At 39.1% G+C, this 20,000-nt stretch overlaps 1 protein-coding gene across 1 annotated transcript in view; it reads left to right on the top strand.

The window, feature by feature from the left end:
* The window catches only part of DNAH12 (dynein axonemal heavy chain 12), a 107,423-nt gene that overhangs the window by 21,398 nt on the left and 66,025 nt on the right, over positions 1–20,000 (top strand). Inside the window, exons 12-27 of the mRNA XM_063121339.1 lie at positions 940–1,075; positions 3,780–3,905; positions 4,163–4,297; positions 5,752–5,945; positions 7,280–7,520; positions 7,824–8,009; positions 8,096–8,296; positions 11,133–11,327; positions 11,964–12,085; positions 12,224–12,506; positions 13,966–14,085; positions 14,925–15,081; positions 15,417–15,589; positions 16,599–16,751; positions 17,762–18,001; positions 18,565–18,810. Of these exons, the coding sequence (XP_062977409.1) occupies positions 940–1,075; positions 3,780–3,905; positions 4,163–4,297; positions 5,752–5,945; positions 7,280–7,520; positions 7,824–8,009; positions 8,096–8,296; positions 11,133–11,327; positions 11,964–12,085; positions 12,224–12,506; positions 13,966–14,085; positions 14,925–15,081; positions 15,417–15,589; positions 16,599–16,751; positions 17,762–18,001; positions 18,565–18,810 (2,908 nt within the window). The remainder of the gene's footprint in view (positions 1–939; positions 1,076–3,779; positions 3,906–4,162; positions 4,298–5,751; positions 5,946–7,279; positions 7,521–7,823; positions 8,010–8,095; positions 8,297–11,132; positions 11,328–11,963; positions 12,086–12,223; positions 12,507–13,965; positions 14,086–14,924; positions 15,082–15,416; positions 15,590–16,598; positions 16,752–17,761; positions 18,002–18,564; positions 18,811–20,000) is intronic.

Here is a 20,000-nt window from a genome sequence, read left to right as displayed (position 1 = left end):
TCAACAACCCAGAATTCTGGGTTTGGACATCACAGAGTACAACTCAGGCTGTCACAGAGAATAATCCAGGACAAAATAGAAGTGGGCGAGTGGTGGGCGCTCCTAAAAAACCCATTGTTAACACACTGTGGGTGTTTTGTTGTGTGCAAACCAAGTCCACCTATTCTTGGGGAGAACTTTTGGTAGCCAATTCATTTCCAAGCACAATTCAATCTGCTTATTTAACCTTTAAAGTTCTGCATGATTGAAACCCTTTTTATCTGAAGAAATGCCTCCTCCCATATTTAACTGAGTTGTGGAATTTTCCCAGGAATTCTCTCACCTGGCCAGCCCACACACATTGTTTTTAAGAAGCTAGCGAAGGCAATTTTCATTTGGCCTTCCAAAGATTATATGAGACCTAAAGATGTCTGACTAATTCCTCCTACAGATTCATAGTGATAGTAAGAATGGTTTAGTTTAGTTTTATAACATTGCATTGAAGTTAATGTACTTTATGGATGTTGTAATTGGTTTTATTATCAAACATTTTGAGAGCTTTCCTGGGAAGCAGTCTAGAAATATGGAGTGTCCATCTGCTGACTGAACAGCATCTGCCAGCAAAGTAGATTACCCATCCTCCCTGCTGCCCCCCCCCCCCACATCTTCAGAGGTTTGGGGGACTCTCTAGAGCAGATTTTTGGGGCACACAGGGAGCTGTAGGGAGGACAACAGGGTGGGGAAGGCCCCTTGGATGAGTGCAAGTCTGCTCATCCAACATTGAATTTCATCCATGGACAACAATGTTTAAGGCTCAATGAATAATCAAATTAAGGTGTCAATCTTCTATGCAAGTGCTATTGACTGCATTGGGACGTAATTTTGATTGCATGGTAAGCCTCTTAGACATTGGCATAAAATATAATGTCTAGATTTACATCAAGATATAATTATTTTTAGGATATGCTATGAATTTGAAACCATTAAGGAACGTGCTTTAAAAGTTCCTGAGACAACAGAAGAAATGATGGAAAGTATAGTCTATATAGACAAGGCTAAAACCATAGGTATCCAGAAGCTATATGAAAGGATCAAGGTAAATATTATAAGAGCTCTTTTTTTCTTAACTAGGTACATAATGGGGGATGGAATGTTGATTTAAATTCAGCTCATGTTCTGGTTTTTACTATATTGTCTTACAATATGCAAAAATTGTTCAATATTCAATACATGTGAAAATTGATTAATATTCAGTCATTGCAATATATTCCCAGGCACAAGTAGTATAACATCATAAATCGCTTTCAATTTGTTCATGCTAAGGGCATTTTTAAGCCTTATATCTTTTCAGGGCTGAGTCAGTTTCAAATTTTATCCCCACCTATTCTTCACTGTATATGAGGGGTGGTTGAAACTTGCAGAGATTTTCACACGACTGAAATAGCTGACTTCCTTCTCCCACTGTTGGCATTTCTTGTACATCACAACCTTCACCCCATCAGTCCCTTCTCCCAGCTCTCCTTCTATGTTTGTGTCTTCCTACCTCTGATTTTTTAGAAGTACACTTCTTTTACACCTCCCTGCATGCATTATGTATAATCAGCCACACTTCTGCTGATGTCCGTAGTTCTAATCTGTCTTTCAGCACCTGAGCTTCAGTTAACCCCACCATATATAGGTTGAAATGCCTAAATCATTTAAATTGCAGTCTTATACCCACTTACGTGGGAATAAGCCCTGTTGAATTCAATGGAGCTTACTTCTGAGTAGCAATGTATAGGATTGTGCTTTTAATCATATGCAGTTATTCAACTCATTCATATGTAATAAATGTATGAAAGTCAATGGGACTAATCCAGAGAAAGTGGGTTAGAGCCTGTACTTGCAGTGAACATGTTCAGACAACAAGCTAAGCCATGGTGGTTAAGCATTTTGAGCTAAATATTATGGTTTAGCATGTCATGTGAACTATTCCTAACCATGGTGGCTACATAACCACAGTTTAAATGCGCTCACTAACCAGGGTTAGTGAGCGCAAAAGGGTTAGCAGACTAACCATGGCTTAGCATGTTGTCTCAACAGACCCCATGTGAAAACCTGCTTTCACAATAGACTTACATTAAAAATAATTCCTGTAATTGGAATTACATAATTGTTAGTGAAGGGGAAAACAAAGATAATTTAAAAACAAAACACCAGCAACTGAGAATTGATTTATCATAGTACAACTAAGAGACATGTCAGTTTCATAAAAATGTGATGTTATGAGGTGTGGTACACTTCTGATAAATCCCACTGCACTGATTGGAATCAAAATAATACAGTATGATGGAACTGATTAAGAAACAGGGCATAGTTCAGTGACAGAGCACATGCTTTGCAGGTTTACTCCCTGGAGTTTGCAATTACTAGTATCTCAAGTAGCATGGTTCAGAAAAATCTCTTCCTGAGATCTTGGAGAACCAATCAGTTGGGTGTAGGCAGAACTCAGGTAGCATTATGTGTTCATATTTTTATATGCTCCCTACTTCCCCCAGTATGCGAAGCTCGAAAGGTAATACTACCATATCAGTTTCCTTTCAATGGGAGATTTCTGGAGACTTATGCTGTATTGGCAACATTTGCTTTTTTTAATAAAAAATTGTTCAGTTCATAAGTGGGGGGCAAAGTACATTCCTACACGGAAACAGATCTTCTAATCTGCTTCACTTTCAACCAGCACAAAGCCCATTGTGTCTCCAAATTTTAAATTACTAACTGAAAGCTACTGTTCCTCACAATTTGTCAAGTGCTCATCATTGTTGTGACTTGCCCATTCAGGAAACATCTATAGCCTTTAAAAATGTTAATTTCTTTTGTGTCAAATCCATAATTTCCATGTGTAGTCACTTTAAGCAAAACCATAGCAATAGACCCATTTACATCAATTAGGCACAAACTCGCAACCCTGTGAACATTTTCTCTCTGGAATTGTCTCTACAAAGAGAACAGAAGTGAGCCTGATCCCCCTCGCCCCCACTTCCCAGCCATGTCTTCCCAGTGCTGCTTCACTGGTCCTTGCTGCTGAAACCCGCGTTATCGCTGCTGTGAGGTGGGGGTGAGAAATCCCCATACCAGCAGGAAGCATGGGGTTTCCAGGTACTGGAGCCCCCCCCGCCGCCGCACTCTTCCTGGCACCCAGTGACCATCTGCCCTGGAACGCCCCACAGATCGACCCTGGAGCGAGGTCACATGATGGAAGAGCCATGGTGACCTCTCTCCCAAGAAAAAAGTTGGGGTAAATTCCTGACTTTTTTACACTGCAACTTCAGGGAAAAGCCCAGCAGTGGCTGCGAATCCATGGCTGTGTTATGGCTCTTTTGTGAACCGCCCAGAGAGCTCCGGCTATTGGGCGGTATAGAAATGTAATAAATAAAATAAAAAAAATAATAACCAATTCAGCGCTGATTCACAGCCACCACGAGGTTTTGAAGGTGTATAGACAGCCCATTTCCTCACATAGAAAGAAGTGAAAAAACAAATGAAAGATCCCATGATTATTTGCATATGGGTTTTTCTTTGACCCTCTTTAAAGAATTTCAGGATCTCCCGCCAGTTGTTCAGTTTTTACCCTATGGTAAAAGGAATAGTGAAAGAGCATGTGGACAAGCCTGAGATCTGCTTCCAGTATTCCTTCAGTGGCAATCACAAAGGGTAGATAATATTAGAAGAGGCCCCAAGAAATGGGGCATCCTCTTTTTAATTAGTGCCAGATTCCTGTTTATTTAAAAATAGAAATAAATATCTCATCTTTTTTATAGGAATGCCAGCAGCGAATGAATTACCTACTAGATGTTTATTTATTTGATCCAGAAGACTTGGAACTGAATGCAACTGTCCTATTATGGCCTCAAAATATTAATCCCGTCTTTGATGAAAATGATGATGTAAGTTATTGATTTTACGTACTACAGTGTTTGAAAAATGCTTGGATTGCAGTTCTGAAGTGGAAAAACATCAGTTTTAAACTCTTGAGAGCTGACTATGAAGCTTGCTGTTAGTCAGGTTTAACATTACAGGCCAACTGAAGCCATGCATGGTACATGCGTTCTGATTCAGTGCAAGGCAACTCTTTGTAAAATAATGATGTTACAAATGTTGATCACCACAGATGTCTGCCATTAACTTCTTCTCTCCCTTATAGATTATTGAAATGTCTAAACGTAAAGGGGAAAGCGAGTTATTGGCCAAACGTGAGAAATTTATACTGGAAATAGAAAGGCAAACACGTCGTATGTTTGAGTTCACAGAATACTGTGATTTGGATCGCATGCAACAGGTCCGTCATACATAGTGGAAAGGGAGTTTGTGTTTTGCACAACAAATATGTAAATTTTAAAAAATAATTAATGAAGTATGATGTTTTGGCTGAAAACAAAAAGTTAAATTATGACTCTTTATATGCTATCATGCTGATTAAATTAAGCACTTTGTTGCTGCCCATCATGCTATAATGGAACTACTTGGCTGCTTAGATGGTGATACTAAAGGCTTAGCACCAAAGGAGACATGATGGGGCAGCCACAGCCAGCAAGTTAAGGAATAAGTGGTTTAGGTTTGCAGTGAAAGTTGTGTATGCATGAGCAGCATCTGTGTATCTAATAGGCTTGTGCAGCTACATTTCATACAGGAATTACAACAGCAATATATGCCTATCTGGAGGAAGAATTTTATTTGCCCACTGACAAAATATTGTAGCTTGAACACCAGGAATATGTTATCACTGCAAAAGAAGTATAGCTTCAAGGGAAGACTTTATTTTATTTCTTTATTTGTAACATTTATATACTGCTGAAAATTCTAGTTTACAACATTGAGGCCCTGCACTGTAAATGAGAAGCAGCTTTATATTATTGCACAAGGCCCTTAAGGTGCAGACCCATACCTACTTATCTGGGAGTATGTCCCATTGAATTCAGGTCTATTGAGCTCAGTGGGGTTTATTCCCAAGTAAATGTCCAGTTGCAGCCTAACCATACGTCTTTTCAACACTCGTCCTTATTTCCTCTTGAAAAATCTATAAATGCATCCTTCACTAGATTAGAAGAACTTTACCTAGTTTATCCTTTATTTTTAATGTGGTACTTCATGTATTTAAGACATAGTGATGTATTGTCTTGTAAGGTTATGAATTGATACAATGGCTGTGTTCGGACAACATGTTAATCAGTAGTGGGTTAATAGACAACTCCATGGTTGTTTATTTATTTTAGCATTTTTATCCTGCCCTTTAGCCAAAAAGGCTTTCAAGGCGGCTTACAAAAATATTTCTTAAGACAGTCCCTGCCCACAGGCTTACAATCTAAAAAATTAGGAGGTACTCCCCACACAACATGATTGTCATCAACAAGTGGTGGGTTTGATTGACACATCCACTGCCCTCTCTCCCCCCTGAGTCAGCCATTGTGAATTCTCTCGGCTGGACTAGAGCTGCCTCTGTCACCGCTTTGCTCACTCTTGCCAGGGGACTCTGTAGTCACCAAAGCCAAGCCAACTGCATGTGACAAAATAGTCAACAGTGCTCAACACATGACACAATAACTAACGGTTGTTCAAATAATCAACTCCACAGTGCTGGTTATTTCAGCTGAATAACCAACCGTGGTGTGAAAAAGTCCCAACAGACATTACAATAGCCCACTGTTGACTATTTAATCCACCGTGCCATCCAAACCCAGTCATTATTAAGTGCATTGCCTGAGTCTATCTCAAGAGAGTTATATCTGTTTTCAGTATGTAACTGACATGAGAGCACTGCAGAAGCGCATACAAGATGCTGATGAAGCTGTTGCCTTTATTAATAAAGAAGAGAAACTTCTAAATTGGGAACTGACTGAATACCCAGATTTGGAGACTTTAAAGGTTAACATTGAGCCCTACCAAAAACTTTTTGTTTTTATATTGAAATGGCAACGGACTGAAAAACGGTAATTATATACACAGATATTTAAATGAACAAGTGACCTAAATGTCATGAGTACTTTTATTTGTCAAAGAAAAATGTGTGAACATATATTTTAAATCTGAACTCTTTAGTATTAAATAATTCTACTTGTCCATGTGTATGCAAGATTTGCTAATGAAGCTGTAATTGTCATCATTTTATGATTTAGATTTAGATTTTATGTGTTGAGTTTGTTATGTGTTGAGATATGTGTTTATGTATAAATTAGGGCACAATCCTATGCATGTTTAGAAAGAAAAAAGTCTTACAATTCCCAATATCCCCTAGCCTGCATGGCTGGCTGAGGGGTGTTGGGAGTTGTAGGATTTTTTCTTGTTTGAACATATATAGGATTGCACCCTTAGATGTATCCAGGATGATATTCTGGAGGTGACAGACTTGACCTTGGGGGAGCTAGGGGTGGCGACAGCCGACAGAAAGCTCTGGCGTGGGCTGGTCCATGAAGTCACGAAGAGTTGGAAGCGACTGAACGAATAAACAACAAAAAAATAGAAAAAACTCATATCAGTAACCACAATAGTACTTTCCCAGAAGGCTTTTAAATTGTGATTTTATTAATCACAACAGTTAAAGCTGCAGGAGCCCTGCCTTCTTGCCCAGATACAAAAGAGGGCAGGGTTCTTGCAGCTTTCACTGTTGTGATGAAGAGGGAATTTCACCAGGTGCTGCATGCATATAAATGACACCTGCTGAAATTCCCTTTTCTATACAACTCTTAAAGATACAGGAGCCCTGTCCTCCTTTTCATATGGTCACCCTATCCAGCAATATATATTCTTACAGCACAGGGAACTGAGGTTCCTTTTTTAGAATAATGTGTTCCTATTAGAGATTATTTCTAAAGAACAGCTCACCATTATGTCAAGCCATTTTTAGGGCTTGTGCTTCCTTCTAGTGACTAGACACGATGCACAGTGTAATAGTAGCTTTACAAAATTATGAGAACATGATTTTATTTACATAATCTGCTATTTATTCTCAATTGATGCCCATATGTAGCTGCAAAGTGGCATAAAGTTGCTTTGTTATGCTTAAGAAACAAATCCTTTATCATTTAAAAAAATTTACAGACGTTTTCAAACTGCTGGCACAAGAAGCCTTAAAATTCCTACTCTCATATGAATAATTTGTGATTTATGAAATTTTAAAATATTGAATTCATTTTGTGTAATATAGAAATCCATTATATGCATTTTTATAACCATGATACTTTGTAAAAAAATATATTTTGATGCATATGTAAAATGTATAATTCTTATTCCTATGTAGGATTCATTCTAGCTTTTATTTTCTTAGATGGATGGATGGTGCTTTTTTAGACCTCAATGGGGAAAAGATGGAAACTGAAGTAGATGAGTTTTTTCGAGAAATTTATAAGACATTAAGGTTCTTTCAACAAAAGCTAAAGAAAGCTGAAATAGAAAGAAAAAAGTCAGTGCGCAGAGCAGTAGTAGAAGAGAGGGTAGACGATGAAAAGAAGGACAGTCCAACTATTTCAATGTGTTCTGCAGTAATGGAGCAAGTTAAAGATTTCAAGGTAAGTGGACATTTATAAAAATAAAGATAGATGGCCTTAAGCAGGTATTTGCTTACAATTTTGATCTGTACATGCAGGAATAAGCTGGAGAAGGTTTTAAAGCGTGTTTAACAAAGGAACTTTAAAAACTATGACATCTTTATGAGAACTTAGACATACCCTCAACTACCCTCCCATAACACTAAATAATAAGCCACTATATGCTCTTTGAACATATAGGCTATATCAATCATTTTTTAATGAATAAAATATAATTTTTAAATTACAGTGGTGAAACTTGTTTTAATTTTTTTTCTCAACTAGGAAAATATCCCTTTGGTGACTATCCTTTGTAACCCAGGCATAAGGGCTCGTCATTGGAAACAAATGTCAGAAATCGTTGGATATGATTTAACTCCAGATTCCGGAAGCACCCTAAGGAAAGTTTTAAAGCAAAACCTAAACCCTTATCTAGAACAATTTGAAACCATAAGCATGGGAGCAAGCAAGGTAAGAACAAATACTCTTCTACCCCAGCGTTACAGGATCCAAATAAATTCAGTGGTTAAAATAATTTATTTCTACTTGTGCTATAGGAATTCTCATTAGAAAAAGCAATGCACACAATGATGGAGATCTGGGATTCAATTTCTTTTCAAACAAGTTTATATCGTGAGACTGGAGTTAATATTTTGGCTGCAGTTGATGAAATTCAGACTATTCTGGATGATCAGATTGTAAAAACACAAACAATGAGGGGATCACCTTTCATCAAGCCATTTGAAAAACAAATCAAGGTATTCATAAACATTGCTTTATAGGTCCTCCTTTAATTCCAGATATATCCAGATATTTAAGTTGTTTACAGTGCAATTCTATGCATACTTGTTCAGAATTTAACCCTAGTCTGTCTAATGGGGCATACTGCTCAGTTTATCGTGCTTTTTTGTTAGATTTTTACATGACCTAACATAAGTGAATTATCATTGTTTATGAGATAACAATAGGATATTCAGGTTTAAAAACTTAATTTATTCCATTAATCAATTAGGCTTCAATCCTATACCTACTTAGCTAGGAGCAAGCCCTGTTGAAATTAATGGGACTTCTGAGTGGACATCTATAGGATTGCCCTGTAAGTCTATTGAATTTAAATACATATTTGGAAGCTCCCCCAAAAGGTGTGGTTTTCAGGATGCTAAAGAAAGATAACCGTTTTTTCTAATTGTGAGGTATCTTTATTTGGATCCAAGATCATTGTTCCACCTATAGAATGAATACCACTGGTAGAACAGGGCTTCCCTGTCTTCTCCTCCACCCTGCAGCCTGCTGTGTTCTCCAAATCTGCTCCAGATGTCTACATAAAAGATTGCCTGATCCTCTACTGGCCTGTTCCTCCTGGCCATGTCCAAGCTTTCAGAGGGGTGGTCCACTATGGCTCAAAATAGTGCCTTTAGTATTTTAGCGTCCACTCACTAGAACTCCCTAGCCCTACAAATGAGGCAAGTGCCCAATTTGGGGGCGGGGGCGTTGGTGCTTGCTGAAACATATCTTTTCCAACAGGACACAATTTTGTCTTCTGTATGAAGACTTGTTTTATAGATGCTTAGAATTTTTTTTAATTTATTATTATTATTATTATTATTATTATTATTATTACTATTATTATTATTATTATTATATTTATTTGTATACTGCCTTTTGCCCAATGCTGGGCCTCAAGGCGGCCTTACAAAGTTTAAAGGGGGGGGAGGGAAACAAAACCATAAACAATTAAAAAAAATACACAACAAAATTATAAGACATTAACATACATGGAGGGCTGGATTATTCTCCAAAGGCCTGCTTGAACAAAAAAGTTTTAGCCTGCTTCCGAAAGGCCATCAAGGAGGGAGCCAGCCAAGCTTCCCCAGGAAGAGTTCTAGAGCACCGGAGCAGCCACCGAGAAAGCCCTCTCCCATGTTCCCACCAAGCGTGCCTGTGAAGAAGGAGGGACTGAAAGAAGGGCTTCTCCAGAAGATCTCAAAGCACGGGCAGGCTCATAACGGAGAATACGTTCTTTCAAATAACCTGGACCTGAACCATATAGAGCTTTATAGGTCATAACCAGCACTTTGAATTGTGCCCGGAAACAGACTGGAAGCCAGTGGAGCTGTTTTAACAGGGGAGTTGTGTGCTCCCTGTAACCAGCCCCGGTCAACAATCTGGCTGCAGCTCTTTGAACCAGCTGGAATTTCTGAACACTCTTCAAAGGCAGCCCCACGTAGAGCGCATTACAGTAATCCAATCGGGATGTAACTAAGGCATGTGTCACCGTGGCCAGGACCGACATCTCTGGGAACGGGCGCAGCTGGCGCACTAGCTTTAACTGTGCAAATGCACTCCTGGCCACCGCCGAAACCTGGGCATCCAGGCTCAGGGCTGAATCCAGAAGTACACCCAAGCTGCGGACCTGTGTCTTCAGGGGGAGTGTAACCCCATCCAACACAAGCTGAATCCATATTCCCTGATCTGCCTTTCGACTGACCAGGAGCACCTCTGTCTTATCTGGATTGAGCTTCAATTTGTTCGCCCTCATCCAATCCATTACTGCCAACAAACAGCGGTTTAGCACAGAAACCGCTTCCTTGGAATTGGGTGGAAAGGAGTAGTAGAGTTGGGTGTCATCAGCGTACTGGTGGCACCACACCCCACAACTCCGGATAACCTCTCCCAACGGTTTCATGTATATGTTAAATAGCATGGGGGACAAAACAGAGCCCTGAGGGACTCCACAGGCCAATGGCCAAGGAGTTGAACAGGAGTCCCCCAGTACCACCTTCTGGGTCCGTCCATCCAGGAAGGAATGGAGCCACTGTAAAACAGTGCCTCCAAGACCCATCCCAGCAAGGCGGCCCAGAAGGATACCATGGTCGATGGTATCGAACGACGCTGAGAGGTCCAGCAGAACCAGCAGGGACACACTCCCCCTGTCCAGTTCCCGGCGAAGATCATCCACCAAGGCAACCAAATCTAAGCAATTCCTAAATATTATTAATTAATTAATTAATACGTTAACCATGATTAAAGCTGGCTAGTGAAGCTCAACTGGAATTTATATGAAAGCAAGGAAGAGAGTGGCCCGCTCTCAACCACAGGTAAGAGATAAGAAACATTACATCTGAAGCGGTCCAGAGAATGAATGAATGAATGAACTTGAGAGTTCCTTAGTCTCCCTCTAATTTGTATTTATTTTTTAAATGTATTTTTATGCTGTTCCTCATTAAAAAAAAAAAGGCTCCCAGACGTTTTCCTACTAAAATAAGACAGTCCCTGCCTGTAGGCTTATAATCTAAAAACACGACACACAAAGATGGGAAGGGAAAAAGAAAAAAACTTAAATGGCCCTTCTTCCTTTCTTCTCTCCTGGGAAGGTAGGAGTCAGTCTAGCTGGAGCAGGCCCTGAAGTTTCTTCAGCCAAGTAATGTCTCTTTTGCTCCTCTTTTTTTCCTCTAAAGGCAGTTATTTCAGTATTAGATCAGTTCAGCAATATAGATAGATGTATACTTGTTCTTTTATTTCCATGCCTTTGATTTGTGTCTTTAACCTTACAAGATATGGCTCTTATGCTAAGAACTTTATTGTATTTTTAAGGAATGGGAAGATCGTTTGATTAGAATTCAGGAGACTATTGATGAATGGTTGAAAGTCCAGGCTCAGTGGCTTTACTTAGAACCAATCTTTTCTTCAGAGGACATTATGCAACAGATGCCAGAGGAGGGCCGTCAGTTCCAGACTGTGGATAGATACTGGAGAGACATTATGAAATACTGTGCTAAAGACCCCAAGGTAAAGTAGTAATGATGAGTCTGTAGTAAGCCGGTGAGGCAAACACGCTGCATGTACTTATCATGCACAGATACTTTTCAGGTTCCTGTGCTTTCTTACAGCAACTCATTGTGCCCTCCCCTGCACAGAGCCATTCCTGAAGCCGACCAGAGTGACATCAGTCAAAGAATATGAAACAGCAATTGGAATTAAAATTAAGAAAGTTTCCGTGCATGTTGCAGAAGACTTTACACTCTTACATTCCATTTTTCTTGGATGCATGCAAAAACATTAAATACTTTTGTAAGCCGCCATGAGAGCCTTTTTTGGCTGAATGGCGGCATAAAAATCCTTAAATAAATAAATAAATAAAATAAAATTACATGCACTGGAATATGTGCAGGCAATGGATGTGCCCCTCCCACTGATGTGAATCAAAAGGAATAGATGCATCAGGAAGCCAGGATAGGCTGTGGCTTCCTGCTGCATGGAAAACATGGTGGCACATGCACATTTGCCACCATGAAATGTGCGAAGCAACTGTTAGATACAGGTCTTTCCAAGCCCATATACTGATATTTTGCTCATCTTGCAATTTTATTCTCTGCTGTACCTGGTGTGCCTATTGAGCATACCGTAGTGTGTCTTGTCTTTTAGGTTCTTGCTGCTACTTCACTGACAGGCTTGTTGGAAAAGCTTCAGAACTGCAATGAACTTCTGGACAAAATAATGAAAGGACTGAATGCATATCTTGAGAAGAAGCGGCTCTTCTTTCCCCGGTATGCTGCGTGTTGCTCATGATTACATTAGAATAGCTAGATATATATTATGCTGGATTTAATATGTTTGACACAAAGCAAACACACCCAAACATAGCAATGGTGTATTTATTTACCATTTCTTTGAATTTATTTTAGCTTCTTTTTCTTGTCTAATGATGAAATGTTGGAGATCCTGTCAGAGACTAAAGATCCTCTCAGAGTCCAGCCTCATCTGAAAAAGTGTTTTGAGGGCATTGCTAAACTGGAATTTCTTTCCAATCTGGACATTAAGTCAATGTACAGCACTGAAGGTGAACGTGTGGAGTTTATTTCAACCATTTCGACTTCCGAAGCTAGGGGGGCTGTGGAGAAGTGGCTAATACAAGTGGAAGATATCATGCTGAGGAGTATACAGGATGTTATTACAAGATCAAGACTGGTATGCTTTCTGTTAAATATTTAGCAACTTTTCTGGACATGCATACATAACTAATTTCTGGTTATTTGTATCGGCAGCACAGAGTCATAGGGGAAAGTGGGGAGGAGAAGCAAGACCTTAATTGGGTTTAAATGGCTACATGTTTTATTGGTTAGAGCTCCGATACATTTGGTGGGGCCTAAGGGCATGGATACAGTAATTGAACAGCCTGACTGCTGGTCACTGCCAACCCAGCTCATATGCTGGGTGATATAAGTGGGTGGAGGCAGGGATCTTGGGTCCACCATGATATCTCTTCCGGCAGGACTATCCAGTAGAATTTTAGGATGCTTTTAGGGATGTTTTAACAGAGTATAGTATGTTTTTAATCAGTATTTTATATATTTTATACTTATTGTTTTTCCCTGCCTTGATCCAAATGGAGAGGCGGATAAGAAATAATTTATTATTATTATGATTATGATTATGATTATTATTAGTCGTCAATCATGCGATCAGGGTGTGTGGTGGGCCTGCCAGCCCCTATGCTTATGGGAGTCCTTGTGCTCCCTTAAAGAGAACCCCATCATGGGGAACAAGGAGTCCAATCCATCATGGGGAACAAGGATCCAGCCGCATGCCACCACAAGAGATGGGCAGGTGACCCCACCTGACTCGCCATCAAACCTATTATGCCTGCCTGGATGACCCCATTCTGATGGAGAATCCAGCTATAGAATTGCTATCCATGGCATCTGAGAACAAAATTCAAGACTCTGTCTCTTCCCACCACCGTCCTTCTCTTTCGCAGGCCTCACATTGTATGCCAGTATGCTCAACAGCAAAGGGCCCCGCCAATGTTGGTAGCAAGGGATCAGATACTAAGATTTCAGTCCTTGGAACATGCAGTAGAGCGACCCCTGCCAGAATGGGCTCATCGATATCGATCCCCCAGACATATAGATTAATCTGAGCGTTGTTATTACCGGTCATATGGAAGCTGTTCCTGGTCGCCTAGGAGGGAGTGGGATCAAGACTCTAATTATTCCATCCCACCTCTATGGAGTTATCATGCTAATAAACAGAAATTATTAAAAAGGACCTGATTTAATCTAGAAAGCATAGAACTCTGCTGGCATTTTAAAGACTATGGCTTACATCTGTTTATCCCTTCCCACGGACAGGCTTCATCAGTAGAACAGGGAGGGAGGCATTTCCCCCCTCCCTATTGCAGCTCCCTGTGCTCCCTCTAAATCTGCTCTGGTGCACCGTCTGGAGCAGATTTAGCGGCCGGGGTGGGGGGTAGAGCAGGGAGAGGAAAGTTCACTTGCATGAGTAACGTTCACTAGCACAACATTGGATTTTATCCTGTTATCACAATAAGCACATTGAACAATATCTAAATATTTTATGAATTATTCATCACACTTATGCAAGTGTTAGTAATGATACTGTTGGGCAATGTCATTAATTTTCTTAGGCATATCCAGAAAGAGACAGAAAAGATTGGGTGAGAGAATGGCCTGGTCAAGTAGTTCTGTGTGTCTCACAAATGTTCTGGACAAGTGAAGTGCATGAAGCCATAGCAAGTGGCCCAGAGGTATTATGACACATAGTTTTCATATTTTCTTTTAATGTTTTCCTGATTTTATATGTATAGAATTTGTATTTAGCCACTTTAGATTTGTTTTATGATGTTTAGAGTATTAAGTTACCAGCCTCTTTGAATTATTGATGCAGGATTTAATTAAAAATAACTTCAACATCTCTTGCTCTCCCAGAAAATAAAATTGAATGTAAGAATTAAAAATGAATCCCAATTCACATGTGAGTAAAATACTATTAAATATTTAGAGGGGCAGTTAAAGGTCAGTTCCTGGAGAATGTGTATATATGAATCTGTTGTTCATTTTACCAATGGGCTTTCCAGAGAATTATCTGTAGAAGGCAGAGCTGGCTCTACCATTGGGCAGAGTGAGGCGGCCCCTTCAAGTGCCAGATGCTAAGAAGCAGTGAGCGGCAGCAAGATATTGGTGGAGAGAGCTGTGTGGCCTGTCATGTGGCCTGTCCAGAATACTTCTGTAATATTAATACCAGCATCCCAATGCAGCAATTGCTTTTAGATACAGGAGTTTAGATGCACGCCCAGGCATCCTCTACTTACAGCAACCTCCCAGTTAATTTTGGGGGCGAGAAACCTTGTGGACACAAGAACAATATAGGCACAAATGAAGCTCATCTACTGATATGAATATGAAATACTACAACCAAGAAAGATGTATGTAAGCAGGGTGTTTATATTAAAAATTGTTGTAGCAATTATTATTAATGAGTTTGTGAATAGATAAACCACAGGATCATAATATAGAGAGACCACTAAGCATTTTTTGTCAAGTTGTGGCTTACAGCAGAGAGAATTTTTCAATGTTCATTCTGCAGGGCTTACAGAATTATTACACTACCCTTCAACTTCAGTTAAATGATATTGTAGAGCTGGTAAGAGGGAAATTGTCTAAACAAACAAGAACTACATTGGGTGCTTTGGTCACTATTGATGTTCATGCTAGAGATGTCGTCATGGAAATGATTGAGAGTGGTATGTAAGATAACAGCACTATGTAACTTAATTGTCAAAATAAATTGGAATGGACTTATATTGATGTGCATTATCTGCTATTTTTTCAGTTGCTCTCAGAAGCCACTACTTTAAAAACTAATCCTCTCATTGTCAATTGCTCTTTATTATATAATTGTTATTCTTATAACAATTCATTATTTTAAACATATACACATGTTAATTTAAGACTAGAGGAAAATTGGACTAGGCAGCCGTGTCTTCCCCCCCCAAAAAAGTTTCCCCTTTTTACTTCACTGCCAGGGTGTGTTGAGAACTGGACCCTAAGACATTTTCCATCTTTGTATCATTACTAGGTGTGTTGCATGAAACAGATTTTCAGTGGCTTGCTCAGTTGCGTTATTACTGGGAGTATGAGAATGTCCGGGTGCGCATCATCAATTGCAATGTAAAATATGCTTATGAATATCTTGGCAACTCTCCTCGACTTGTCATTACTCCTCTTACAGACAGATGTTATCGCACTCTGGTATGCTTTTTAAAATTAAATTTCTAATAAGAATGATATCTACAGTAAAGCATATTTTGCACTTGCGTTTCTGGCAATAGATTGGAGAGATTTTCATCTTGTGGAGGCTTCAGAATATCTGCATTAAACACACACCCTTCAACATGTTAGTCATGCTTAACTATATTAATTTAAATGGGGCTTAAGCATGACTACCTTGCTGTAGATTGAGGGCACAGCCTTCAGGTGCATATAAATCCAGATTGACTTTCAAGGCTGGATCTGATTAGTTATAAGTAGGGTTGTGAGAAATAGCCAATATACATGCTTTTTGTTCTGGATAAAGGATTGCTCACCAGCAATTTTCAACTTATTACTGATACAAAGAAAATTACTCTTGTGCTCCATTGCGGGCTACTTCATTAGTATTGGGAAAAATGAAAGGCGAATATGGGAAGGCTGAGTTTTTAAATGAAGAATAGAAATAGAAAAAGGGATGTACAAACAGAGACAATTTATTCAGATGTTTTATTAGCTTTTTGTATTGCTATGTAATAGTTGTTTTGTACAATATTTTTTTCTAGCTACCTTGAGCATGCCAATGGAAAGGTAGGATAAATGAATGAATGATGGTTTGGCTTGCATGTATGTTTATGTGTGTGTGAGAGAGGGGGGGAAGAGACAGAACTAGAAGAATGAATGATTTGAAGGGAGGTAAAAATGTAGAGATTTAGCAAGCTCATGTATAAGAAAATGAGAGAGGGCAAATAGTTGTTTTAAATGGACATTGTTGTTTTTATGCCTTTGATGGTTTTAAATTTTCATATATTTGTTTTTAATGTTCACTGTTTTTAACCTTTGTAAAGCGCCCAGAGAGATTCGGCTATGGGGCGGTATATAAATGTAATAAATAAATAAATAAAACATGTTTTCTTCAGTATTTTATCTCTGCCACTTACAACTAGATGTAACTTTGTATACAAAGCAGTTCAAGTTTTGAAATATTTTCATTGACTATTTTTATTCTTAGATTGGAGCATTTTATTTAAATCTTGGTGGAGCTCCAGAGGGCCCAGCTGGGACAGGAAAAACAGAGACCACCAAAGATTTGGCTAAAGCTCTTGCTGTACAATGTGTTGTTTTCAACTGTTCTGATGGCCTTGATTACCTAGCCATGGGGAAGGTAAATTAAACCAAATTCTAATAGTGTGATTTCCTGTTTTGAAAGGTGCTGTTATTTTTCATTTTTAAAAGATTCCCAGCTTTAATAAAAACAAAGCACGCCAATACCTTACTAGACAGTCCAATGGTACAAACATTATGCAATTATCTTCATATGCTGTCAGTAATCTCACAGATATCTCATGGTATTGCCCGCACGAGCAGGTAACACATTCCCTATCGTCAAAGCAGTTTTTGAACTGATTTTAAAATGTCATCAAATTGTTTTAAATTTTTTGCATGTAATGATGCTTCTAAATGATGCTTTTATTATGCAACTTCCCTTCCTAATTCATGGAATTTTACAATGGGGACAGACAATGCTGTCATCCATTTGTAACCCTCCCATGTTTTCCCACCAGAAAAAATCCATTAAGGAGGGAAAGACAGAATAACTGCACAATGCCTTTTGATGAGTAGCACTAGCAACCCTTCATCTCGAAGCACCCTAAGAGTCCATGTCTACACATTCATTCATGAAGCCCTTAAAAAAATCCCACAAAAAATTGTCTCCCGTAAGAGTGACACTAGTTAGACCGCACGCAATCTGATCTAATCAATTTCATCACTCCACTAGATTGGATAAATGCCTGTAATTGAGAGTTAGGAAACTTGAAAAAGAAAAGAAAAGACTCCCCACCCCCACCCAAAAGGCTAACCATTGCTTCTGTGATATTTGTATATTTAGCAAGCTACCAATGTTGGTTCAAGGCTACTGCCAAGGTAATAGTAAAAGGGAAATCATTCCTGTTTCCCCACATAAATAACTGTCTGAAAGCAGCCTAAGCAACAGACGCTTCCCAATTATATTTTTCCTACTAATAGAGCCTTATATATCCAATGTAGCTAGGTTGAATTGTGCTCTCAATATAGCAGTAAAACTATATATTGCCAAGGCATTATAATACTTCCTTTTAAATTGTTGAATTATCAGTTAGTTATATGATGGCCGGCTTACTGTTTTGTTCTTAGTTTTTCAAGGGGTTGGCTTCTTCAGGTGCTTGGGCCTGCTTTGATGAATTCAATCGCATTGAGCTGGAAGTGCTCTCTGTGGTGGCTCAGCAGATTCTTTGCATCCAGAGAGCTATTCAGATGAAGCTGGAGACATTTAATTTTGAAGGGACTGAACTGAAGCTTAATCCCAACTGTTTTGTTGCCATTACCATGAATCCAGGTTATGCAGGTCGCTCTGAACTGCCAGACAATCTCAAGGTAAAATAGCAAAATAAATGTATCATTCAAAATCTTGTCTTATGTTCTGTGGATATATCATGTAGGAAGGTCCATGTATTTCACAGTGTGCCTTCAATCATTCATCCATACTTTGTTGTAAGATAAGGATGTGTATGACATATATATGACATCCTAAGACATGGGATCTTTAAATTTGAATTTTAAATTTGCATTTCTGTACTGCTGCTGACTTTATCCTGGTTGTGCTTTTACATTGTATTTTATATTATGTTTTTATACTGCTTGTTTTATACTTCGAATGGTATTAATTTTTGTGAACCGCCCAGGGAGCTTCAGCTATTGGGCGGTATAAAAATGCAATAAATAAATAAATAAATAAGTCCTACAACTCCCAGCATCCCCCAGCCAGCCATGTTGGGTAGGGAATGCTAGGAGTTGTAGGACTTATTTCTGTCTAAACATGCATAGGATTGCACCGTAAGAGACAAAAATAAGAAGTGCCACCTAACAGAGGCAGATAGCTCACTTGATGCATTACCAGAGCTGCAAAACAAATGATCATTCTTTGATATGCCTTTCAGGTGCTTTTCCGAACAGTGGCCATGATGGTTCCTAACTATGCCCTCATTGCCGAAATCTCTCTCTACTCCTATGGGTTTCTGAATGCTAAACCATTATCAATTAAAATAGTAATGACCTACAGATTATGCTCAGAACAGCTTTCGTCTCAGTTCCATTATGATTATGGTATGCGAGCAGTCAAAGCTGTACTAATAGCTGCTGGTAATCTAAAACTGAAATTCCCAGTAGAGAATGAAGATATACTGGTAAGTGCTGCATAACTATTATTGTATGTCACCTTGGAATCCATCAAGATGAAGGGTGGGTTAGAAAATGTTAAAATCATCATCATCATCATCATCATCATCTTCAGTTTAGAGACAGTTGTGAGTTCTCAACTGGACCTTAGATATTTTAGTAACTTTTTACTCTGTTTCAGCTACTTCAGTGTAATTTTTCCATTTGTGAAATTGGAAGATCAGCTAATTGTCTTTACAGTTCACTTCAGTCTACTCCAAGTTCATTTCTGTTCTCTTTACTGATGTCATTACATCATTTTTTAAATCTAGGGCTGTAATCCTATACACACCTACCAGGGAATAAATCCCATTGATATTAATGGGGCTTATTTCTGAGTATAACGTTGCACTGCAAGTGTGTAATTTATTTGCTGATATCCAAGGTTATATATATGTACCACTCCCTCTAATAGCTGAGTCAAGTGAGTGCTGACAAGATTAGAACTAGTTAGGGTCACTAAAAGTCAAAACTGAGTTATTTGCATGATTGAGGAAATCCCAAGGTTGGCAGAAGTACAAAAATTATTTTTTAAAACCAACTAAGCCCCCTCCAAAGCAGCCAATGAGGACTGCATATGCTTAGCGGCTGCAGAATGTTGAGTGTCAGTTGGAAAAGAATATCAGGAAAACAGCGGAGGAGAATGATGGAATGGCTTACTTGAGCAATCCTGATCCGAGGCAGGAGGGAGACTATACTGCAACATTTTGTTGCAGGACCTCAATGTATCTCTCATAGTGGGAGGCTATGCATGTTAGTTTATGATTACTCCTGGGCAATGTACTCAAGCAGGGGTTGCCTGTCAACTCCATGCGCTCTTGGCTTCAGACCTGGGTTTGAAAGAATGGAAACTTTCTAGGTCACTCTGTTGGATGAACTTTGCCAAGAAAGGGATGGGGAATGTGACACTTTTGATTCTTTTGGACCTTTCAAAATCTTTTAATACAATTGACCATAGTACGCTTTTGGATAGGGTTAGGGTTAGGGCTAGGTGCTATTAGTTAGGTACTATTTGCGGTACTGTGTTGCAGTTCTTCTGCTCCTTCTTGCATAGCTGACCCCAGAAGGTGATTCTGGAGGATTATTACACTACTTCTTAGAGGTTATGCTTCCATGGAGCTCTACTTTGTCTCCCTTGGTGTTTAACACCTACATGAAC

Source organism: Elgaria multicarinata, chromosome 3, assembly GCF_023053635.1.
Source record: "Elgaria multicarinata webbii isolate HBS135686 ecotype San Diego chromosome 3, rElgMul1.1.pri, whole genome shotgun sequence".
Lineage (NCBI taxonomy): Eukaryota > Metazoa > Chordata > Lepidosauria > Squamata > Anguidae > Elgaria > Elgaria multicarinata.
The sequence above is the reverse complement of the archived record's forward strand: the minus strand, read 5'-3'. Positions and strand labels throughout refer to the sequence as shown.